Source organism: Cornus florida, unplaced genomic scaffold (assembly GCF_030987335.1).
Source record: "Cornus florida cultivar Cherokee Brave unplaced genomic scaffold, ASM3098733v1 CherokeeBrave_3.0.0_Hap2_Chr10, whole genome shotgun sequence".
In the NCBI taxonomy this organism is placed as follows: Eukaryota; Viridiplantae; Streptophyta; class Magnoliopsida; order Cornales; family Cornaceae; genus Cornus; species Cornus florida.
In genome coordinates, this window is record NW_026775580.1 from 113,902,038 (window position 1) to 113,928,178 (window position 26,141).

Genomic DNA, 26,141 nt, shown 5'->3' on the forward strand with positions numbered 1-26,141 from the left:
GTCACCTCATGCCAGCCAAGTGAAATTAAAGCAAACCAATTACATCACTGCATGTGTGTGTGCCTATATATATATATCTCCACTACTAAAGTAAGTACAGTACTTACAAAGTTGGGGAGCAAGCCGTCTGATTGTTTGTCACGTGATTTGCGGAGGAGGAAGATGATGATGTGGTCCTTCAAATTTACATGCATATGGTGATAAAAGGAGGGCCTACTTTCAAAGTAGAAGTGTCTACTTCCATAGTACCTGCACATGCATGTCCTCCTATGTATCAGCAAGAGATTCTCTCTTCTCTTCGTGTATTTTCAAGTTCATTTACAACTCTATTGTTTTGAGAATGTAAGATTAATTCTTTTAAGTTAGATGCCATACTTACTTTGAAAGTATAATATTAATAGGATTCCGTAATATCAGTAGTATTCGGTGCATCTTCATTCATTTGTAATTATATTTTCATCTCTCAATGATTTGGTTCATGTATTTCACACTCCCTATAAGTTTGATTTAGTTATCCAATAATAATTTTATTGAAAAATTCGTTCTCCATTCTCGTAACTGGAACACCAAGTAATAAATAATTCAGAACCATTTAATAATTTTTCGTAGCATGGATGAGTGTGACTAACTAATCAATGAAACCCACCCACTACTGATTAATCCGAATCTTTCCTTGTGCACTGGAAGGACTGGACAGGAGATGATCCTCCCTCTTTTGTTGAAACGCAAATTAACTATCGATGCAACACATACAAAATGCATGTGTATAATTTTATATGTACATAAATCACGATAATGTAAGGGAAGTTTGTTGTTTCTTTGGTGCACATGAACCTCATGAATATTACATCTATCATTTTAAAGTAAACTGTTTATGTTCAACACCTAAATAGGTGTGCATATAATTTCCGTGACACTCACATTTCTTATCGGGACGTGGAGGTGGATAGACAAATTTGCTTTCTAAGATATCATAATGTCATGGAAAGCAAAAGTGAAACAAAATAAGGCTGTCACCTCAATCCTAGCTAATCTTGCTATATATATATATATATATATATGCATGCACGAGTGCGTCCAATTTTATAGTAATATAATACTATTTTAAAGATCACATCCTCACAGCTTCTATCCCTCTATATATAAGTCATCTGCATCGTGCCACATAACCTGTGACCCATAGAGAGAGAGAGAGAGAAAGTAGCTAATGGATACCAAAGAAGGGAAGGTCCGGCTTAAGAAAGGTTTGTGGAAACCAGAAGAAGACTTGCTTCTGAAAAAATATGTAGAGACTCATGGGGAAGGAAACTGGGCAACTGTTTCTGAAAAATCAGGTAAAACCTTTTCTCTGTGTGTATGTGTGTGTTTATATATATATAGTCTGATTTCACTACTCACATGACATATATGATACATGCAAACTTCTAGCGCGCAGTCATTTTCATACTTCAATTTTTTACTTCCTGAAAGCAAATCACAACTACTAAAAATATATCTAAAGATATGGTGAAGACGAAGTAAAAAAAAAAACACGCATATCATTTCATTTTCATACTTAATGTATTATGTATGACAAAACTCTCCCTCTCTCTCTCTCTCACACACACACACACTGATCTCTATCAGGTTTGAAGAGGAGTGGTAAGAGTTGCAGGCTGAGATGGAAGAACTACCTAAGACCAAATATTAAACGCGGTAGAATGTCAGATGAAGAAAGGGACCTTATCATCAGATTGCATAAGCTTCTGGGCAATCGGTGAGTATTTCGCTACTGTGAGTTTATATATATAGGTGAAGATGGTCTTCCAAGTGCTTTTTTATGGAAAAAGACCAACCTCGTCACCAGATTTCACTCTTTATCATAATATTATTGCATGCTCTAAGCAGAAATTTATGTGTGTGTAGGTGGTCACTGATTGCTGGTCGGCTCCCTGGCCGAACCGACAATGAAGTGAAGAACTACTGGAATACCCATTTGAACAAGAGAAGCTCTCCACCCAAAACAACAAATCACGGTCACGGTGGGAGTAGTGATCCCAATACCAATAACAACAACAAACTCTGCCCCTTGCCTAATTCTCAACTCCCTGCCAATGAAAATCATCAACACAACACCACCACCGAAATATTCCACGCAACAAAACAAGATGTCAACAACGTGACCAGTCCTAGTTTTGAAGACACCCGCATCTTCAATTATGATGAGATACAACCTCTACTGTTTCCTGCCAATAATGCACCATTGTTTTATGATGATGAGCCTATCATTCCCATCTTAGATTCATTTGTTTTGTTTTAATCATTTAGAAGCTGTGGATGGATTAAAAAAGGACGTTCAATTCAACCAGTCGTCTTCTTGTAATGTGAAATTTAAATGTTGCACTGTTCAGGACCACACGCACTCATACATGTGTGTGTGTGTATATATTAATGATTGGCCAGCTGTTGGAATTCTGTGCATTTTGGTACTCCAGGAAAGGTCCCCCAGTCGGTAAGTCTGCATCAAAAATAACTTTGGCAGAAAAATCTATGCCCTTCCAGTCAGAAAGGCCCTTAAATCTTTATGAACAGGAAAATATAGAATGAATTAAAGTTCGGGACCATAATCGATCCAAGTATGTAATGCATTGTAGAACACGGTCTGAAATTTGAAGGAAAAACATTTCGTCCTTCTTGTTTCCTTGGGTACAAATCCATTCACTCAAGTGGAGGTCATAAACATCTACCACAAAAATTAAGAATAATTTGATATTTCATTTGAAATATGTACAACCCATCTGATTAAAAACTTTAAAGATCATCAACTGCATAAAAAATATTATCCTCTTTTAATATAGAACTAACAAATCCAAAATACGGGCCATGTTTACAATACATCATCGTCTTGTTGAGGATAGACTGAACCACACTCAATAGGCATTGAAGGCGGTGTTCCAGGAGGGATGCAAGCTGCCCCGTTCTCACCTGCACATATGCACAAAGCCTCTGCATCCCTGATGGTGGCATCAAGGTCAATGTGACCACTCAGCTCATTAATAAACTTCAGCAGAGTGTCGAAATCCATCTGCTCCCCCACTATTTTACTGCGGTATCTCTTCAGGATTGCAACACACACGTAAAGTTGGAGGTGCTCCGATAAATAATGAGTCCACAAAACTTCCCACAAGCGCATAGTTCTCTCATATTCAAATTCCCTGAGAAGCATGACAGAAATCAGCTCTTCAACTTGATTTTAAAAAAAGTTTGCAAATCATGACATGCCAATTTATGATGTCACATTTCTTATATCTATGTGAATGCATGTGACCAAGACAATGGGCTCATTGAAGTTATATATACATATATTATGAGACACAAAATTACCAATGTGAATTGGCAAAAAAACCTTGTAACTCATTAAAAACTAAGACGGCTGAAAGTTATTATGGAAACTGGCAGTAATTGGCCAAAAATTCAGTTTGGTGTTATTTTTTTTTTATTATTATTATTATTTTAAAAAAAAAATAAAGATAAAAATACATTTGTGCACAATAAAATTTTATATTAAACAAGATTTTCATACAAATTGAAGTAGAAAAACTACGTACATTTAACTAACACAATTATACAAAAAAAAATTAAAAATACAAATGTGTGTGTTCGAGTGTATCCCTCATTCTCTTTTACAGTGAATACTATTAAAAAAAAATCCAATAAGTCATAATAGTTAGAACTAAACAAATTTAAAAAGTCGTCACTTGCAATAACTAAAATTAATGAATTAAACTCATCTTTGTATTAGGAATTTAAACTATTCATAGACTAATTGATGATTAGATTTTACCAAACAAATTACGTGCTTTACAATATAGGTCATCACAATTTTCTAATGGGTTGTATATTCATGATTTTCATGTATCATATACAATAAAAGTGAAATAGACAAGGATGTTTCATTTAGGGTCTTTTTCATACCTTCTTAGAATTGTGATCCTTCATTAAAGAAACATATCTGAAAGAGAACTGTGTAGGAAAATGAAATAGAGGATTAAATATGGAGATACAAAGTGTCCAGTGGTCAGAAAAGCGAGATTAAATTGGGGGCTAAAAGGACAGTTTTAGATTTTTAAATAGGAAAAATTTGGACCTGCCGCACCAGTCCCCATGTCCACCGGTAAATTTTAGTGTGACCCCCTAAAACATAATTGCTGGTCCCTAGAGATTCTTGTTTCTGTAATGTATATTCATGATTTTCATGTATCATATACAATAAAAGTGCAGTAGACAAGGATGTTTCATTTAGGGTCTTTTTCATACCTTCTTAGAGATTGTGATCCTTCATTAAAGAAACATAGCTGAAAGAGAACTGTGTAGCAAAATGAAAAAGAGGATTAAAGATGGAGATACGAAGTGTCCAGTGGTCAGAAAAGCCAGATTTAAATTGGAGGCTAAAAATTATAAGTGTGGGACAGTTTTAGATTTTTAAATAGGAAAATTTTGGACCTGCCGCACCAGTCCCCATGTCCACTGGTAAATTTTAGTATGACCACCTAAAACACACTCTAGAGATATTCTTGTTTCTGTGATGCTCTATTTGTTTCTCATTATCTAATGAACTCGAGTATAAAAGTAAAATTTCCAATTATGTGCAAACTCAAACTACCAGGGTGTGACACCATCTGTAACATATTGTTTACCCAAACTGCTTAAAGTAATTCAATGTAAAAAGCAAGTTATAAATTTGTTTTAAATAGTAATCCAGTTGCAAGAGGAACTAATTAGGGTACATGAAACACACTATCAGAATATGGTTCTGTAACTTATGAAGCCTATCCTTCTCATTTTACTTTCCTTTCTTTCTTCCAATTTTTTTTTGGGCAGGGGTTGTTGAGGGGTTAGTACTAGAGATCATTCAACTATAGGAAAAGTGAGCTTTATTTTTCCAATAGACTACCCTCACAAAAAAAAGAAGAAAAAGAAAGAAGCAATGCAATGTGATTGTTTTATATGATATGAGAAATGCATATCCCAAATGAAAGAAGAACACACACACAACACAAAATAACCAGTTAATAAATCCAGGTAAGAAGTCGCTTGCCTTTTAAATTGTATAAGAACCCAGCGGAAGCAAAAGAAATAATTTAAGCAGTCATTCTGCTTAAAATAATTATGTAATGGGGTGTCTAACAACTCGACCAGCTGCCACAATAACAGTGAAAATACATTAGAAATATGAGGGGCAAAAAATATATAATTTAGCTCCTAGCGAAACAATTAAGTTTAGGTAAAACAGTGTAAAGCTGTGGCACCTAACTCCAACTCACGTCCAAAATCAAATAAAACTACCAATGGACAAGAAAGAGAGAATATCAAAGTAAGACACCATATTGATGCACATATACCATTCAAAGCTTGTAATGCTATTTATTGTTAACAATAACGAAAAAAAAGTTTAAAGTGAATGATAAAGAGAGGTAAAACCCAACAGAGATAAAGAATAAGTTAAATCATATATCTAAGTATGTCTATGCAATCACTAAGAATCTTCCTCTATTGTTTTTCTTCTTTTTTTTTTTTAATAAGTAAACATGTATTAGAAAGCGTTCCAAGAGGGGAATGCGTCTCAAGAGCTGTACAAAAAACCGAAAAAAAGGGGGAAGGGGAAGACCTATGGACCCAAAGACCCCAAAAAGTCCATGATCTCATCTAAGGATATACAATCTCTCTCCCCATATCCCAACTAAAAAGAGAACAAATAATAGAAAACTTCAACGCCTTCCTCCCCATCAAAAGATCTTCTATTCCGATCTTTCTAGAGAGTCCACCAAACACAGAAGGGGGTCACCCTCCAAAAATCGCAAACACGCGCTCCCACCCTTTGGCCCCTCCAAATATCAATCAAGTCCCTTGATGTCAGGGGCATAACCTACTGGACGCCAAAAAGACCCAAAATAAGGCTCCAGCAGTCATGAGCCACGGGTCAATGCAAGAGAAGGTGATCGACAGACTCACCATCATTCATACACAAACAACACCGGTTGACAATGACTTGTCTTCTCTTCCTCAAATTGTCTAGAGTCAAGATCTTACCCTAAGCAACAATCCATAAAAAAAAGGCCACCCTAAGAGGAGCCTTCGATTGCCAAACCGTTTTCCACGGGAAAGTGGTACCGTGAAACCCAGAAAAAGAAGGACTGGACTTGAAAAGTCCCCTGCGAAGAAAGCACCCAAGTCAAGGAATCCGAACCAGTGCCATCCACCTCCTGTCTATAGAAAAGGTCCGGCAAACCAGTGACGTCATCCAACTCCCAATCCTAAAAGGATCACCGGAACTGCACATCCTAAGACAACCTACCACTATCAAGACGATAGCAGTCAGCAACCACAACATGTCTATCAACAGCAATCCTGAACAACCTTGGGAACAAGGAAGACAATGGACGACCCTCGCACCAAGGATTCTCCCAAAACCGGATGTCCCTTCCTTCCCGAACTCTGAATCTAATATGCTTACAGAACTTATCCCAACCCTTCCCAATGGATTTCCACACCCCCACACCGACAACAGATCTGACCGGCCTAGCTGCCCATCCCCCACTCCTCCCTAAACCGACATGAAACAACCTTGCTCCATAATCTATGTCTTCCACTGCCGAATCTCCAAAGCCACTTGCCTAGGAGTGCCCTGTTGAAGGGGGCCAATCTCCTAATCCCTAGACCTCCCAACCTAAAGGGCCTGCAAACCTGCTCCCACCGGACAAGATGAAATTTAAACTCCTCCCCCCGACCGCCCCATAGGAAGTTCCGTTGAAACATCTCAAGTCTTCCAACAATATAAGAGGGGATCTAGAAAAGCGAAAGAAAAAAAGTTGGAAGACTGGATAAAGTGCTCTTCACCAAAGTAACTTTTCCTCCCTTCGAAAGATATTGCTTTTTCCACCCAACCTTCTCTCGAAACACTCAATCATCGGGTCCCAACTTCCCACCCTCCTTGACAAGACACCCAAAGGCAAGCCCAAATAAGAAATAGGGAAGGAGCTCGTCCCACACCCTAAAATAGCTGCAAGAAAATCCACCTCCTGAACCTCCCCCACAGGGACAAGCACACTCTTTCCCACGTTAACTTTCAACCCAGAAACAGCCTGAAAGCAAACCAAGACACATCTCAAATATCTCACATTGGGACTCCTCTGCCTCACAAAAAACTAGAGTGTCATCCGCGAAAAGCAAGTGAGAGATCTCCAACTGATGAGCTACATCTGAGCCAATCTTGAAGCCCCGTATGAGCCCTAAGTCCATAACCCTCCTCATCAACCTACTAAGAGCCTCCATAACAATAATGAACAGGAAAGGGGAAAGAGGGTCCCCTTGCCTCAAACCACGAGAACTGCCAAAAAACCCGGATGGAGACCCATTAACCAACACTTATTCTGAATTATTACTATTCTGACCTATTCTTCCTCTATTGTTGACCTATTCTGAATTATTGCTATCCATTGAAATAGAGGTAAGCCTCCTCAAAAGACAGTGATAACTGATAATGTGGTGACCGGATACAAAGTTGTGCTAGGTTCTCAAAGTTTTTTTTCCTAGTTAAAGGTTCTCAAAGTTCCATATAGGCCAACTATACTCCATCAAGGAGTATGCCTTAAACAATGTTTACTTGAATTAGGCATTTACAAGAGAGAAATAATAAGCAACAATGTGCCTAAACAAAACTGATGTTATCGAACAACCAATGGAAAGAAAGCTTTTTTCCACCAAAGGAGACACTAAATGACCATCTCAACAACCAAATCCCAAAAGCTCTTCAACCTATGGTTGCCACCTGACAAAATACAAAAAGAAGTAGAGGCCATTCACTAATCTCACAGCCTAATGAGCAATCTAGCCTTCTTAAGTGGTCTTCAAAACCATTAGCACCAGGAATGGAACTCTATCCATGTTAATCTAGGCTTAAGATTTGTTCAAATAAACTAGGATTCAGAACTTGCTCTTATCCCTTGAGGGAAATAAAGGATCATGTCACCTGCAAATGAAAGATGGAAAACCTTGACCCTATCCCTGCACACACTAATCCCTGCAAAATGACACCCACCTTTAAAAAAATCTTATTGTTATGACAAACACCACGAACCAAGAACAAACCAATAATCACGTCAGAAAAGTAAATACGCCACACAAAGAACACAAAGATTTATGTGGTTTGGCAAAGCCTACGTCCACGGTGAAGATCCGGTGAAAGATCTCACTATGCAAAAAATATGAGATTACAAGTTTCATCCCCTAAACCCTAACTCTTGCTCTCATTTTCTTTCCTATGATTTTCAGTGCTCTCTTGCCATCCCACTCCAAACACTAAACGCCCTTATATACCAGGCTACAAGAGAGTTCTAAATAGGGTCCATGGCCCCTGCAAGAGAAAAAGGGGCTTGGGTCCACACAAGGCCCATTCATCGGGTCGAAACATGGTCGCAGCCAAAACAAATTTCATGCCTCAACATCACAGCTCCTAAGAACATTCAGGCAGACTAAAAGGAAATAGAAATATGGTATCATCTTTTCTTTTGCCCCCATAACCTCCAAATGAACCTTTAGGCTCTCCATTAGAAAGCACCACAAACTTTAGTTAAAATTTATTAAAAGTGAGTTAAGTGTTAGATACCTCTCCAAGTTGAACATGGACTACATGTTATGTCAAAAGATAAAATGGTAATCTTACACAATGATGCACTCTCACCAAATGAGGTATATGCATTACATATTTATGGTTTCTTAAATTTAAAATTTTTTGACTTATCTTGATTCCAAATATGTTTTAAGAATGCATGGTTTGAAAAATGGAAACGGGCATATTTATAATTTTCTAAGTATAAAATATGCAGAAGGTTCGATAAATAGAGGGATCGTTTGAAGCATTCTGGAGTAACATCGATGATCAACAAACGATCGAGCTGTTTGAAACAACATTTTCCTAGTAGGTTTTAAACTCCCTTAAATCCTATTCTAATCCAATCTCTTGATTGCCTATAAATACTTATCTTCTGGCACACTTAGATACATGAGATATATACTTGGGTAGGAAATCTCTTTCTTGATGGTACATTAGTTTGCCTGGACTAGATTTTACAACTCAGAACAAATGAATTCATTAACTCACTATTCCCCCCAAGTATGCAATTTTATCAACGAACCAAGTTTACATGCTTTTCCAAGCAAAGGCCATGTTCTCGTGACACCAATAGATAGATCTACTCCGGAATTGCAAGTTCTAGAGGCCTTCTTTTGCAGTGATCCAGGGTAACCTTTCCTAAATACTAATCTTTAACATACCAAGCAAGAATTACTAATCTCTTGAATGAATGCTATTCAATTATCATGACTTGCAATATAAAAAAGCCAAAATATAAGATTACATGCTCTACTTCAACAGAAGGTTAAGGGATTTAATCCACAAATCAGACCACAAAGTTCTGAAAATGATATTAGATTGCGCAAACACACACACAGGAGAGAGAGAGAGACCTTCGATAACGCAAAAAGTTGAGAGTGCATGCCATTTTGGTCGCGATTGAAGTTTGGTCCAAGTCGTTCCATCAGTGCAACAAAACACCAAAAGGATTCGGACTCATCCTTCATTACAAATAATATTGGGGACAGAAGATCGCTCATACCCTATAAAGACCCAGAACAAAAAATTAAAGCAAACAAAAGCAAAGAAGCATCTACAACTGCTTAACAAGTGCATGACATTCCTTGAATGCAAATAATGAGTGGGATCATGATGTTTCTTGTTCAGTATATTAGAACATTCTGAATTCTACATAATCGAATGGCTTCAAATTTGCAGCCATTTTTGTCATTTCCAACTAGTCAAGTATGAAAAATCAAAAGAAACTTAAAAGTGTAATAAAAACTGTCATCTCCAATGTTTTGGGACAAGATGATGAGTCCCAGTCCAAGACAGAACGCTTGTGCCAAACTTATCACATAATAAAATGATTTGAAGAAACATGTCCATTGCATGCAATACATTATTTTTTTGTTCCAATATTCCCGGCAAAATTTGTAGGTCAACATATTTGGAGTCAAACCTATGGATCTAAATGTCTAAACCATGATGTTTATGAAAGAATAAAAAATGTCTAAATCATGATGCAATGTGGTTCCATGTTATAACTCAAAAGGCTTTCTTGGAGGTTGATGTTACATGTCATCTTGTAATGAGATATATCAGTTGTAATATGGTTGATGTTACATGTCATCCTGTGATGAGATATATCAGTTGGAATATGCATTCTGTGTCAGTGGACACTTTATTCTATGAGTATTTCGAACACTACCAAGTATATCAGAGAATAAAAGTATCTGCTCTCACTTGTCACCTGTGCCTTTTCATAAAACAATAATCCTCATGTAGACATGTTTTGTTTTACATAAATGTCTTCTTCTAGGATATGTTTAATGAATGTGTATAGGTATATAGAACCCCCACACAGTCAGAACTTTAAAATATTTTATCAACAATTAGCATCTAATGGTGTTTAATTTCATATGTCCAAGAAATTACATGCATTCCCCAAATCTTCTTCAGCTTCATCATACTTGAGAATCTTTTTATAAACATTTTCAAGCTAGAGCTGAATAAAATGACCAGTGGAAAGAAATTTAATACATTGTACACGTGGAAAAGTATTTAACTTCTATATAATTTATCTATAAACCCATGGAGTCCTAACATGCTCAACAGTAGTTATAGAGCAAAGCAATTACCTGACAGTAACCGAGGTCAAAGTTGTAGAATGAGTATGTCAGCAGTATATCACGTAAAAGACTCACATTTGGATTGTCATCACCATCATAGAAAGAGAGTGATCTATCAGTCCTTACCTTAAAAGAAGATAGTAAATATGATTAACAGGTTTGAATGCTGAACTGCTTCTTTAATTTATCCAAAACAAATTTATTACAAGTCAAGAATAAGTGTGCTAATTTCAAGCATACCACATCTTTCTCAATAAGGCCTTTCCTCTCCCTGAATTTTGTAAATCTCCGTGCCTGCTCTGGGGAGATACTCTGACGGAGAAAATTTATGCACATAAATTTAGGCCACTTTAAAAATATCAGAAAAACAGCATTCTTTCCAACTAGAATCACATCACCTCAGTTTGCAGACAGATAAAAGATATCTTAGTTCTGTTACAAGTTGTTAGGAAAAACAAAAAGGTAAATGGGTATACAAAAATATAAGTTTCCATATGTTCCTTTTAAATTCAGAAAAAGGTTAGCTCAAGTGTCAAGTTTTTCTGCCTCCGTAAAATATTTAAAGCAAACTGGCAATACATGGTATTTTAGCCTAATAAACCAACATAAGGTCTCTGCTGAGTTCTTAAAAATCTAATAACCCTTATGCTCTGCAAATAGAATAATGCTTGAGGTACATAAAACAAAAAGAGGGCTCAAAGTAATATATGCTCCATCACTCGCATTCTAAAAATTATGCATTTCTATTCTCTATTTCAGTTTATAGCTATTAGAGATCATGTAAAATAATCAAATATCTTTTCCCACAAACTCAAGCTGGGGAAGTGTGTCAGAGGTGAAATTGATTTCTTACATCTCCCGGTCATAATTTGAGAGTGCTTAATGCTTCATCCAACTGTGGTATTCTTAACATCCAATCCAATCCAATCACAGAAACAGTATATTCTACTGGATTAATGTTTCAAATATATTAGTCCTCATTTTCAGTTTTATTGACCATAGGGTTGATGACAAGCAAAGATAGCTTGGCTCATTAAGAACCGTGCTGGACCTCCAATGACATGACGACGACGGAATGCAGGCAAGGCGTCTAAAACATCAACCTCCATAAAACTGACACGTGACATCTCACACAGACCAGCAGAGCTGCTCACACATATATATCTCATTATTGCCTCATTTAGCTGAAACACAAAGCTAAAGAGCCAAGCATCAAAGCAACTTTCTTTAGCTTGCGTAGCTATTTCAATTTTGAAATTACCATATTGTAGTGATGCCAGAAAAAATGCCAGCTACAATTTTGGAAAAAGTCCATTAGCTGGCATAGAAGATAACGAAGAAAAAGAAGAGAAAATCCTTACAACAAAGATTAAACAATTAGATACCATGCAAAGGAGAGAGTTTTACACACAGATGGGCATGCACACATCAAGCTGTAAAACAATGGAAGACAAAGCAAGGTACCAACAATTACGTTATGGTTGATTGCAAACCTGCCATTGATGTTTTATAGTCTCATACTCTGCCTTTTTAATTGAGACAAGATATTCCCTCTCTGCGAATGTTGAATCATATGCATGGTATCCCAACAAGAATGGCCAGACCTATAATCATATTACAAGTTATGAAAATAGTTGGTACTCAATGTTAGAGAGAGAGAGAGAGAACGACTTCCTTTATAATACAATGTACAAACCTCTTCCCGCAGTCTGTGCTCAACTCCCCCATAAAAAATTCTTTTTCTTAAAGCTTTTGAATCCATGACTCGCCCTTCTGAATCAAAGAAAGCAGTCCACTGCAAATGCTTCAAAAAATTAGGGAAGGGCATATTACAACATTTACACATATGTCGAGCATTGGTTCTTGCAGTGACAGAATGGAACCATAGCTAACACAATATTCATTTTTTTATGGGAAGGTTCAACATAGCCATAAAACAAAGGATTCATGATACCTTAGATCCTTTGGTCAAGTGGGTTCCTCATATGGCCCAATTCTATTAAGGCTTCTCTACGAACCAATGTCCATAGTTGTTGCATGAGTCATCATTTATAAGGGTATTTCAGTAATTGATTGATAGCTAATGGTATGTGAAGTCCCATATCGCCTGGGGGGTGAAGTTGGCACCATTACGTGTGGACGCTTCCAAATTATGTAAACGCTTTTTGAAAATCGTGAGCACGGAGAGTGCAAAACCAACAGTATCTACACAACGGGGCGGGTCGTGATAAATGGTATCAGAGCCAATCCCCAAGTCAGAAATAGGGGGAGTGCGCACAAGCCCGTGAGGGTCAGGCCAACGAGGACGCTGGGTCCCGAGAAGGTGTGATTGCAAGTAGTAAATAGCATCATATATGAATCAGGTGTGTAGAACAAAAGGAGAGTAAATTGCATTTTAAGGTTTCTAATGGTGCTATAATTTTAATTATCAAAATATTTGTGATAATCAATAACCATGTTTAGTATATTTCTAACTAAAATCATATTTGTTCCTCACATGTTTCCTTTTTATTTTTTTTGAGCAGATCATGGATATATTTTTTTTTTTTGATAAGTAATAAATGAATAAAAAGGCGTTCAAACGGGGAACGCGTCCCTTATACAGAAGTGGAACCGGGGTAAGGCCCTACAGAATATCCATGATGAGCAGATCATGGATATTTGAATGTGCTGCTGGGCATTTCTATTTATTATTATTATTATTAATGTTAATTTTTTTTTTTTTTTTGGGAGACAATTGGATGAAAGAAATTAACAAAATGCAACCGCAACAACCCATGAATAATTAGCCATAAAGAAAAGCCATCCACGAATTGTAAAAATTATTAAAAGAAAAATATATTGACTCCATGAACTCATCACATTTAACAGATCCAGCATCAAAACATAGACAGAAAAACAGAGCCCTTACCTCTTCAGACCCTAAAGGAGGCTGACGCGGTTTTCCCCATACTAGTGTTAATTTATCGAACTGCCAAAAGAAAAAAGATCGTTAATTTGAGATGCAACACAATGAAGGTCGTTTTAAACATTCATCGCAAGAAGAAAGTAGCACACTCATGAAGTATAAACAAATAAATATCAATCAAAATCTTGACAACAGAATTTTACAATAATAACTAGGGAGAAATCATGATAGTGTAATTGAACTAGAACTACCTAAACCTAAAAAGCGCATATTTTTTGTTGGAGAGCCTGTATTAAGCAGTATATGAGCATAAAATTATGCATATTCAAATAAAGAACAGTGATGCAACATACATATCATCAAGGATCTTCAAAAAATTTCCTTTGAGATTCAACATAATGATCATATAAGGAATTCCGTTGTATTCAAAAGACCGTCCCTGAATATGACATTCTATATCAAAATGAAAACACGTCATATCATCACCGACTGCAAAGCCTAATACCCAAACACCCATCTCTTACAATCATACAACAACAAAATATAGAATCGAAAGGCAAACAACGATAGTGGAAATCCTATAACAGTTGCAGTAAAAGGGCAGATGGTGTGACGAACATAATGTACAAGACTACAAGAGCCATGAAATTTTTTTCCATTGTACAATTACTCCAAAATGCACTTATAAGCATGTTTTAATCATAAAAATCCAGTAGAATTGAATTTCTAGTGAATATTTTTTAAGTTACAAAGATGGTGTTGTTTGGGTGATGAATTTTACATTGAATTTTAAATGATTGCCAACAAAAGAAATCTTAATAGTCATTTCACTATTTTGATGACCAAAAAAATGCATTTAAACATAAGGGGGGGAAAAAAAGAAAAGAAAAAAAGAAGAAGATTATAAAATAAAAAAAGAAGATTATTGTAAATGGTGTTAGAAAATGAATTGTTTAAAATAAAAAAATTTAAAGAACTCATATACCAATGCTAGGTTTCCCTTTCTATAAATCTCATACTGATCAAATAAAATAAATATAATTTACCTGTTTTAAGAAGGAAATTATAGAATTTCAGTCTTTTTGAGGATTTTGTTCTTGCATACACGTGTCCAAATATAAATTTATGAAAAGCACATGACAGCTTAGGTAATGAAAGTGATTGTCACTTTCCAAAACTCTTCAATATTGAGTTCCATTATAGTTAATTCCCCCTCCTACCACCTCTAATTATAGTTGACCACAACTGTGGCTTTCCACCTCTTTGCCCAACCATGACATATAATCTGGAACAAAATCTATTAATAAGCTATCAAAATTGAACATCAAACAACAAATCTCTGTAAAATCTAACCTTAATCAAGGGAAAAACATTGAAACTTATCTATTGAATAAAATGTCTCAATTTTTGAATCAAGATAAAATTGTGCATTATAACTTTTCGAGAGTAGGGTATGTCAACAATGCATTCAGAGGTTGAAATTACGAGGGAAGGGTGGCGAAAAAAAAAAGGAGGATAGATATATGGGGTTTAGCAACCTCACTCACCAAGATTTTCGTTACTATGCTAATATGCCATAATGACACATAACGGCTAGTAAGGACCATTGGAATTTGGGCAGTAGCAACTGTAGTAAGTTTTATTTTTTGTAGCGATCATAAGTAATGATATCACCGCTGGTAAAATTATGGGTAATGGTCACAGCCAAAACCAAGATCTTTATAAACCACTAAAAGACACACGCTCAAAAAAACTATGAATTTCCTTTTCTTCCAAGGATAAGATCTAATGGTACAAAATTAAACAGCTCATGACCGCATAGTTAGACCATATCTTATAGACTATAAAACTAATCACAATTTATGGAGGACTTCAAGGATCACACCTTGAGACTCGTCTTAAGGTTAAGCTGGAGGAAAGCACCTCAATCCATAGTTGGGAAGCTTAGTCATTTGATGCACACATCCAAAACTGTAAGGCACTAATAAGACTAACATCAAGCTTCCTTGCTCCCCTTGCATATGGAATGAATGCCTTAATTTCTTTCAACTTGAGCTTTCAAATTAAGAAATTCAAGTTACTTATCAAAAAAAAAAAAAAAAATTAAGACATTCAATTCTCAAAACCTCTTATAATCTTTATTTTATGGTAAGGATTTCCTTAATCGGTATTTGAGGAAACTTCCATCTCCGGTCAAAGAATATTGAACTCCTATTTGTTATATTTACTATTTTACTTATGAACTAATAGCTAATTTAAGTTTCTAATTTTGATGAGAAAAATTCTAGCCTCAGAGTTCCTGCGCCTATAAATTATTTGTCAAATTTGGAACAATTCATGAAGGTTCAACATAACAAAATTCAACTCAACAAACCTTATCCAACTATTTAACGTAACCATCTGCCATAACTAAGGAAACTTTGTTTTAATACTTTTAATGACATGAACTAATACATCTTTTTGATATCTCCATTGTGATTTCGTGTGTTTTATTTCCAATGCTTCTCTGCTTCCAATACACTTCGCTTACACAATAATTTACAAGACAAGACTCACTTGTCTGAAAAATTGAGTACACCAATTGACAGTTTAGATTATATGTTCTCCAATGGGACCTCCATCATGACTAGTTCACCAAAGTGGATGGTTGAGAATGCAGATCTAATGACATGCATATAGTGGAAGTCCTTTGTGCAATTTCATAGATTTTCTAGGTAGATAGGAAGAGAAAAACATTCAAGTTGTTGGATTTTGTACTGGATCATATAGAAACTTGCTTTGACAAGGGTGTGAAGGAATGGCTTTTTATATTTGCTGGTGTTCTTTTTGATGGGAAAGAAATGAAGTAGTTTTCCACCAAAAGAAGCAGAATTGTTTGGGCTTTTGGGCATCTGCCAACTGCTATGTTCTGGTAATGAACCGTAACATGTTTCAGAATCTCAGGAGCCATATTGCACTAAGACATGAAACCTTCAACTGAAGCAACTCACAAGTCCAATTTAAGTATACTTTACTGTAATGTGTCGCGGTATCACATCAGCCCCTTTTGATCCTAACCAAGTCGGCTTAGTCAACTTAGACTAGATGGATTCTTAAAAACACTACTCATGGTGGTCTTTAATAGACCTTTGTTACTTTTGTTCAGGCTTGGAACTTTAGTAGAATATGTCCAACAACTTAGGGACTAAAAGGGCCATGTTGGTAAACTACACATGTAACACTGTGCAGCCACTAAAGTACAAGTGTACAAATCAAACATCCTACATGGATAACCTAGTGATCTACCCAAAAGAAAAACAAGCACATTCCACGTACTTTTTTGTATACTTTAAGCTAAAATTCACTGTGATAGAAAAGAAAACACACAAAGGGAAAACTTCAAAAGTCCTTTCAGTCCCAAAGTTTGGTCGACCCAATGAGGAAAGATAAGAGGATAAATGGGGAGCATATTTTAAAAAAGTTCATCTTCACTCGTAAAAAATTTCACCTCGCCCAGAAATATTCACATCTCAAAAGTGGAAATATCTGAAGAGAGTGAAATATGGAAATAAGGTACAACATATCAAAACAAGTTGCAAACACTTCAGCAAAGGCTTAGTTGTTCCTCTTCTAGTTCTATCTCCACTTTCATGACCTAAACAACAACTTACATCCATTATTCTATCTTGTTCTTCTTCCCTTCTCTTTCTCACTTAGAGAACCATATGAAGGGTACAGCAATAAGTTTCTTCTAAAGCATCAATAATTTTATAGCTAAGTTCTGTTTGAATAACCGAAAATACCTTATGTTACTTAACACAAAAATAATTCGGATGCAACTTAAGTTACTTAACACAAAACATATATGAGAAGATGCCAAAGGCCATTCCCGGCATGCACGTCCCACCTAGAAAGGGTAAGGTTGGAGATAAGCCCAACATTCCACATCATTTTCTTCCACAAGGTGTCTACTCTAACTCAATCCCATATCCTCACACTTATTAACTAGGGTCTAACAAACTCCATAATTCATATGGCCATGTGGCCCTTGGCAATCAAACCAAACTAAATAGGATTTTATACATTTACCAAAGACAAGAATAAAAACTAATTTTTTAGCAGTACTTGCTCAATGCTGATCCAAAAGATGAGAAGCAAATCAAATAACCAACCACCAGCAATTTTTTTTCTTGATAGTAATCCGAACTACTAGCATTGAATGTGAATATGAAGGTATAATTTTTATTTCAATTAATCAAGTTAATAACTTTTAGACCATGGCAAAAAGCTCCCAATTGCATTAGGATGCCACTGTCTTGGACATAAGCTGCCAACAAGCTCGCCAAGTAAACATCCTCACTCTTTCAAACATTATCTTGTTATTCAAACATAAAATATGATAAATTCATTAGGATAATAGACTATTTTCTTGTTAATAACAACTCTATAGGCACATAACTTCTACGTCGGCCAATCATCTGAATGTGAAAAATGTACATCCACAATATCCCAAGCATATTACTGGAGGATTATGAAAGCACCGGCAATTAAAGAACTGGACCTTGTTATGTTTTACTCAAAGAACGAGAAAAATGGTAAAAAATAAATTAAAAAATTTAAAATAAAAAAAAAACACAAACAAACAAACAAACAAAACAAACCCAGAAAACTAAATAAAACCGAAGACTCCTTCCGATACCTCCTTACAATCGATTAGCTCAAAAGCTCCCAGATTGGTGGCACCCTCTTCAACATCATTTTGTTTTCTACATGGAGTTTTCTGTTTAACAAGGATAGAGGTCTGCATCAGACAGTCCTGTAGTTTAGATTTTCATTAAGAAACAATACAATCGGCATGAGTGAAACCAAAGAGGATGAAGCTCTATATACTGGACCATATCCTCACTTGCAAATTGTCTTATTATCCAAGCATGAGGTGGCAATAATTTGAGGCACGTGGCCTAATCCTTAGAATGATGATAAAACTGGCCAAACATGATCTGGTTTTCAGCAAGTGCTTCTAAAGATATGAATCCAACAACTTGGTTCCTAGTGTCAAACAGCTAATTCCATTCATCTTAAATCTCATTTGAAAATAGAAATGGTATGCACTTTACTATGTCCAAAAGGCCAGCTATAGAAAAGGTTATCTTGATTTTGAAATTACATTGCGATCTCAAGTGAAAAGCCAGTTGGCACTGTTAACAGCTAGAGAAATCGACAATGTAACAGAATGATCCAAACTGCAAAGGCCATGATCAGCATATATATTTCCCTAGTATGCACTTTACTGTGAATAATAGTTATCATAATATTATGGCCAGCTACTGCTGGTATATAACTCGACTGGAATGTAAATACTAAATACAACATAATTCTTTGATCAAGTCATAGTTCATAAAAGAATAATAGACAAGAAAAAATCTCAATTAAAATTAAGCATGTGCGCCTAACCAGTAAATTCATAAATAATATTTTCTCCTGGCCATTTACATTTAAGCACATATAAACATTTCAAAACAATAGTATACCAAGACTGAAAATTTCATATAGCGTATTGGGAAAGTGAATTGTAACATATTTCCTAGACATATATAAAAACAGGCCAATGCAATGTGATCCTCCTTAATTATGGTGTTGGGAAGGATAGGTTGGATATAGGCGTAATCTTTGACACGATTTGCACAAAGTGGTTTCCCAAAGACTCAACTCAAACCCATATTCTCACAGTTGGTAGCCCAAACTTTTACCACTGCACTAAGCAATGGCCCCTTCCGCCAACATACAAATATTTACCGAGTAGAGAAAGAATCAAAAGGTTACCTCCAGGGGGTCTGAGAGTACAGGAATTTCATTTGGAACATTTTGTTCATCATCAGACATCATGTTTTGAGAAAATCCATGGGTAGAATGGTTATGGCTTTTCCTCTCATCATCAACAAAGCCATCACCATGATTCTCACGGAAGAGCTGTGAAGTTGTCTCTCGAGCAAATTTGGTCACAAGAGAGAATTTCTCCAGCACATGGATTGAAAAATCTCGAGCAGGATCGTGAGACTTCTGTCTGTGTCTCCCATTTTTTTGAATATTACTGAGACTTCCAACAAGGGCCCCCTCATCAGTCCTCTCCTGACTTCCATGAGAGGAGGAATCACCAACTGAAATGGATGAGGATAGCCCATCTGCAACAGATAGAGCCATGGGCAGCTCCAAGGAAGACAAAGTTCTCTGTAGAAAACAATTTCAAAACATGAAAGGGTAAAACGCAGCAGTTATTCATTATAAAGTCAAGCAATAAAGAGAATCTGGCATTCCTCATCCTTGTCTTATATTTATCTCTCTATTTCGCTCTTATTTTAAAATAAAAACAAAACATCTTATCATATAAAATAAGATCAAACAATAATATGAAACTAGAGTTCAGCCTATCCATCAGCCTACAATCAAGATAACAGAACAATAAAAACAATCCAGTCTCATCCATATATTCAGTGACAGGCTTTAATTTGGGTAAATGTTTTATGCTACAAAGGCTCGAGGAAAGGTTTAAAAACATAAAAATAATTGGGTGTATCCACTGAAATATGCAGTTTAAAGTTCACAATTTCAACACTTTTTTGCTGACCAAAAAAATCACGACATAAATTGAGATAAAGGTGACTGTGTGTACCTTTCGGCATGTATCATTGTTCATGAGAGAGAGAAACTAGCTTCAACAGAATCAAAAGTGTTTTCATAAGGAAGCATTGCAATTAAGAAAGAGTTCAATGTTTTATATACCAACAGAATAATATAATATTTCATCCATAAGTGAAGGCAGTATTGCCTCTCAGCATCTTACAATGTTATAGGAATAATATTGTACAACCAGTCAACCATGAATGGCAAAGGTGGACAAGAAACTCATCCAAAATAAACTATAGAAAAGAAAAACCACTGGCCTCAATGAACAGGAAACCTGCAGCCCCTCATAAACCCAATCCTACTCCTCAAGGAGGATCAAAGTGCCCTCTGAATGGAACCAAATTTGTGTTCATATTTTAGTCTTGCGACTGACTATGTTGCTTGTGCTATCAGTTATGTACTTATGTGCATGAGTAATGAATCTGCCTGTCACTATTTAATAAATTGCAAAGTCTCCTTAGGTCTTTGCCAGAGAGACTCTGGATTACCAAGATTCGGTTGGGTTGCACCGAGAGATGTCAACTCTCTCCTTCAGACCTCATTTGGAGAATTTGGCTCAAGTGATACCAAGATTATTTAGAGTCAATAATTAGGGTCATTTGGATATCTCTTTATATATATATGTAATGAATCTGCTTGATATCCCCGCAATAGAGCAACTTTGGGATACAATTTTTTTATATTTCTGCACAGGTATCTATTATGAAGAAATCGAAGGAGTCCCATTGAGTATTATCACTTGTGATTGGATGGCCATGACTTCCACTTATTCTCAACCAACAAAAAAAAAAAAAAAAAAATTGGTTGCTTTGCTTGTTTGAAAACCTCTACGTGTGGACAGAGTTGGATTCAATTTTGATGTAGTTCTTGTTGCGTCAATAGGACTTAGATTGACAATTTTCATGTCTAAAACTAGAGCAAGGAATTTTTTTAATTTTGCTTTTAGTTATAATTTTGAAAGTAAGTTCATTACCTCTGGTAGAAGGGCAACATTCAAGGCTAAAAAGGTAATCTTCAATGCCAAGGGTATAAAGGTAAACTGACACTCATATATGCACTCATCAAATTAAGGTTCATGCATTCATCAATTACGATTTCATATAATCCATGTTTGATTCTGAAAAATACTTTTTGGTATGGTTTTTAAGTTTTTGGAAACTTCCATGTTTGAAATTTTCCAAGTATACAAGTGCAGGGGACTTTGATTGATCAAGTATCTTAACTAGTGTCGATCGATCAACGCTTAACCCTATTGATGTAGCCTTGCGGAAATTGAGTTTCCTCTCAAAACCTAAAGTCTAAGACTTCATTCTCTCTCTCTCTCTCTCTCTCTATATATATATATATATATTGTTCAGAAAACCTAGACATACATCATATATTGTCTTTAAGCATACTTGGACAAAACCGATTGCTAGAGCTTTTAGTTTATTTCCTATTCATCATTCATCTTCTTTCTCTTTTTTTTTCTTTTTTTTTTTTCTTTTTTTTTCCGGAAAAGTAAAGTGTATGTAGAAAAGGCGCTCAACCTGGGAGGGCATCCCATGTACAAAAGCAAGTATACAATAGAACTCTATAACCTCGAACTATCCACAAAAACCAAAACATCCTCCAAAGGAGTTAAGGATAAAGAATTTCAATGCCCAGATAGGAGTCTCCTCCCCTTCGAAATACCTCCTATTCCTCTCCCACCAAAGACACCACCACAGACAAAGAGGGCATGTTCATCATTCAACTAGATTAGTGAGTATGCTTATACAGTGTTGATAATCAATAGTTGTTGCACGTACAATCATATTAGACATCAAGCAAGAAGCAATCCAACAGAAAAACTAATTGGATGACTGGGATAGAGATCAAAATACTGATCAAAATACTAGTGGAGAAGCAGATTATGTGGGAAGCGAAATCTGCTCAGAGAGCAGACTATGTGTCTCTTCTCTAGACGGCAAGCAGCCTCAGGTCATACTATCAATTTATGACAGTTTAGGCAATGATAAATATTATTCACATTTTACAGCAAAAACAAACATGATCCAGGAGCACATCATTCAATTTCCAAATTATTTTATCATATGCAGCAATCCACAAATATATATATATATAATAAGTAAGTGACAAGAACAAAAAAGGTACTCAATATGATGCACACCTGCAAAGGATCTTGAAAATCATTAACAAGAAATACATTCGCATCTTCTGCTGACCTGGAAATATAATTATGTATGAGAATTTAGAAACGAACTCATATGGTGAAAACACTCAACCTAAAAGTGGGACTGACAGGAAACATATTAAGGCCCTGATTTGTAATATTCCAAATATTTATGCTGAAACAGTATAGATGTAAAAGAATAGGCAAACACAGCACCTCTATAATGATTCAAAAAAGCTTTGAAAAATTTTTTAGACTAAAAATAATCTCAACTTAATTTAAAGAATTATATAGGGAAAAAAAAAAAAAAGAAAAAAAGTAGAGCTTTAAATAATCCTAAATCCAATTGAACTCGACTCCATATTTGGAAAATTAATCTTTGACTAGTAAAACCTATGTAATAAGCTTAATAAATCCACAAACAGAAACCCGATGCAACAACTTGACCTAGAATACAAACTATGTAACTCTGCTACAACCCATTCCAATCAAATCTAGAAATTACTATAAATAAATAAAAAAATCTTCTGACTCCTAAAACAAGATAATTATCTTTTTTTCTATTAAGAAACTCTTTTTTTCTATTAAGAAACAAAAGAATTTTGATACCATACTAGCAGAAAAATTAAAAACTGTCCAAAGTTGTCCTATTGTTTAGATTAATTATTCAAAATAAAAACAAGAACTTCTCATGGACTGCATCAGTATTATTTCATACATTTTTTGTCTCCCATGAATATCAATAATTTTACTTTATCGCATGGCCATACATGAAGGATTGTATATATATATAAATGCATTTTCATTTTATTACATTTTATTTCATTTGCAGAAAGTAGAAATGCATTTCCATAAACAATACTCTTCTAACCACAACATGAGAATAGTTCTTTTTCAATACCTCATGGATACTGAGTTTCTATATGTAGCACTGGAAACTAAAAGTAATCATGGATCACAATAGAAATACAAAAGATGGACAATAACTGCACCACAAAATATAACCAACCTTGCAAGAAATACATGTTGTTTTATTGTAGCAAGGAACTCCTTGACTCCTCCATTGTAAAAGTAAAGGGGAGGAAATGCAAGTCCTGCAAAAAATTCCAGACATACAATGAATAGAATCTTTAAACCCAAAACTAAATAAAATAAAATAAAATAGTCTTCTCATGTTGCAAAAGCAAAGGTCCAAAGATCAGCAAAGAAACATCATCCCTTGCCAGTAATCGTAAGATAGGACATCAGTAAATGCTGAAATATCACATAACATACAATTGAATACTTTCGCGAAAATAATTTATGTGATAAAGATCACATCATGAGATTAAAAGAATGACAGAAAGCCCATCAAGATCAGCTGACAAAATTACCAAAGAAAAATACAGAAATAAACAGCAACATACAGACATGAGCTGCAGTGCAGTTCGTATGATATATATAGAAAATAAGTGCAGAAGAAATATGTAGGGAAGAAAAAGTACACCGAAGAAACAGAGTATTACGTATTAACAAGATAGAAACATTCTAGCATTAAAAATCTGATTGCTGGTAGTGCTTATGACAACCATGTTGGTAATGCCACAAGGCAGTTATGATTTAACACCTATCTACTAATCAACTAACCAAACAGGTACAACTCCTTCAGAATGTAGTAACTCTATATCTCACAATCGTCATGGAAAAAACATGTTCATTTGCAGATCATGAGTGTGTATTCAGTCCATTAATTTTCAAACAAAACATTATTTAACCACATGCATCAGATGTGCACCATAAATTCATGAAAGAATTAATAAGGTGCAACTTCAGTATTCAAGACACTTCAAAGCATAATATTCTATTTCCGCACTAAAAACATTTGAAAAACTCAAATATAATGTATACATTATACAGAGTCTAACCTGATGATAATACAACGATTATGTACTGCCAACCGAGTGTAGGAGTGTGCCTCCGAATTGACCGCACATCTGTAAAAGACACTGCCCTTATTGTGTAGAGATTCCTATCTGCATGAGATATCACCCGGGGTAAATTCAGCAATTATATATCCATAGTGACATAGTCCATAGATGCAAGCGTATACACGTGCAATAATGCATATACATAAATGTAACTCGAGATAATAATTTGAGCCTGACCTCTCTCAGATAGCCTTGCGTTTGAGCTTTGCCCTTTATAGGGAATCCATGTCTAACATAACATACAAAATTCAGTCCCACAATTATATAGGGAGACACAGAATATATACTGAATTTGAGATGTGTAATAGCGATGGTTACCATAAACAGAGAAGATCCTTGCTTAATTAACTTCAATCGCCCACTGATTCTCTCCGATGCGTATTGAGTTGGATGAATTGTAACGTTGTCTTTCGAATAAACAATTTCCGCACCTTCCGGTTCACTAAACGTACTCCTTTTACTATCAATTCGAGTCACTTCCGATGAACCCTAAAACACATTGCATATACAAAATCTTGATTGAATTCATGAATTTTAGGTAAATACATATCTAGATTGAATTCAATAATCTGAGATCAACGCCTATCAATTAAGGCAAATTCTTTTGAAGCAATCATGGAAATTGACTTCTAATTAATTACCAAGAAAATTATAATTGCGACATGCATGGTTGATTGATTGAACATCTACTTGAAGATATATACAAGTAAGTAAATGTATCCGAAAATGATGCGATTGAAGCCAAAGATAATTCGTGTTTAGTAATTGCTTACTTGCTGTTGAGACGCCGCATAATCGGCGTCGTCTGACAAATCGTGCAACTCCGCTTCTTGCATCGCCGGTGATGTGTGTATTATATATGTGTGTGTACAGAGAAAGAGAGAGAGTACGAATATAATTTTGAGAGAGAGTACGAATATAATTTTGAGCGAGAGCGAGCAGGATGGGAGAAGGATGTAGCTGGTTTTCTTCAAGAGGAAGAAATGAGAGAGAGGCGTTTGTGGGGTCGTACAATCCAGACGGGGGTATTATAGACGGAAAACGATCTTCTCGTGTGCACTGGTGGAGGTCTCAGTGGAGTTTAAATGCGTAATGCAACAGAAACCCACATCAAATGTCCTTCTTGTGACATTTGATCCTCTCAAACTCTAATCGCGGAAGGCTTGGTGCATGGGTTATGGCTGAGTCACTTTGGATTAGTTTCGATAAATAAGAATAGAAAATAAATGATAGCATTAAATATGAGAGGAAAGAAAATAAAATAAAATAAAAGATAGCAATAACCTTTATTATTAAGTTTGGATAAAATAAAGAAAATGATTCTATTCTTGTATGGAATATATAGAATAAGAGTTAATTTATTATCATAATTTTTTTATAAAATATTATAAGATGAGAGTTAAATATTAGTTTCAGAATTATGAAAATACTACTTATTCACTAATCTTTGTCTCCAAATCTTCCCATTTTTCGGGAAAAAAATTTGTTGACATTCGTATTTGCTTATGCCTCCTAATTAGATGCAAATTAATGTTGTGTTTGGTAGAAATGAAGGAAGATATGTATATTAAAAATACGAAGGAATGGATAAACTTCCTTTATGACAGAATATGAATGATGAGTCATCCTTCCTCATTTATAAATTTTCATTCACAAAAAAATGGACGGAATATATAAGGGAAGATGAATGAACTATTATAGAAGT

The 26,141-nt window shown here is 35.4% G+C and overlaps 2 protein-coding genes across 9 annotated transcripts; one reads left to right on the forward strand and one right to left on the reverse strand.

Annotated features, from left to right (window-relative positions):
• The first annotated feature begins 1,086 nt into the window (after positions 1-1,086).
• Positions 1,087-2,903, forward strand: LOC132277319 (transcription factor MYB82-like). The gene is made up of 3 exons (XM_059779160.1): positions 1,087-1,334; positions 1,627-1,756; positions 1,906-2,903. The coding sequence occupies exons 1-3, from the start codon at positions 1,208-1,210 to the stop codon at positions 2,297-2,299; spliced, it is 651 nt and encodes a 216-aa protein (XP_059635143.1). The 5' UTR covers positions 1,087-1,207; the 3' UTR covers positions 2,300-2,903.
• On the reverse strand, positions 2,722-25,585 carry LOC132277317 (uncharacterized). Of its 8 annotated transcripts, XM_059779158.1 has the most exons (17): positions 25,210-25,585; positions 24,755-24,925; positions 24,614-24,665; positions 24,374-24,481; positions 23,479-23,563; positions 22,467-22,521; positions 19,454-19,858; positions 18,330-18,446; positions 13,655-13,714; positions 12,440-12,547; positions 12,237-12,347; positions 10,984-11,055; positions 10,753-10,869; positions 9,505-9,654; positions 5,078-5,178; positions 3,955-4,002; positions 3,059-3,194 (listed from the first exon to the last, which is right to left on the reverse strand). In XM_059779158.1, exons 1-16 carry the CDS (start codon positions 25,270-25,272, stop codon positions 3,978-3,980), a joined length of 1,800 nt encoding a protein of 599 aa, XP_059635141.1. In that variant the 5' UTR covers positions 25,273-25,585; the 3' UTR covers positions 3,059-3,194; positions 3,955-3,977. The 8 variants fall into 8 exon arrangements, with proteins under 8 accessions (XP_059635136.1, XP_059635134.1, XP_059635137.1 ...); XM_059779153.1 differs by lacking the exon at positions 3,955-4,002 and having other exon boundaries at positions 2,722-3,194; positions 18,330-18,431; positions 25,210-25,583; XM_059779151.1 differs by lacking the exon at positions 3,955-4,002 and having other exon boundaries at positions 2,722-3,194; positions 25,210-25,583.
• Positions 25,586-26,141: the final 556 nt, after the last annotated feature.

Excerpts from the sequence above, each read along its gene's own strand:
- LOC132277319 (XM_059779160.1), top strand. The coding sequence starts at position 1,208 with ATGGATACCAAAGAAGGGAAGGTCCGGCTTAAGAAAGGTTTGTGGAAA. Across the intron at positions 1,335-1,626 it reads AACTGTTTCTGAAAAATCAG|GTTTGAAGAGGAGTGGTAAG; the intron begins GTAAAACCTTTT and ends GATCTCTATCAG. Across the intron at positions 1,757-1,905 it reads CATAAGCTTCTGGGCAATCG|GTGGTCACTGATTGCTGGTC; the intron begins GTGAGTATTTCG and ends ATGTGTGTGTAG.
- LOC132277317 (XM_059779151.1), bottom strand. The coding sequence starts at position 25,272 with ATGCAAGAAGCGGAGTTGCACGATTTGTCAGACGACGCCGATTATGCG. Across the intron at positions 12,348-12,439 it reads AGCACAGACTGCGGGAAGAG|GTCTGGCCATTCTTGTTGGG; the intron begins GTTTGTACATTG and ends ATATGATTATAG. Across the intron at positions 10,870-10,983 it reads GCCTTATTGAGAAAGATGTG|GTAAGGACTGATAGATCACT; the intron begins GTATGCTTGAAA and ends TCTTCTTTTAAG.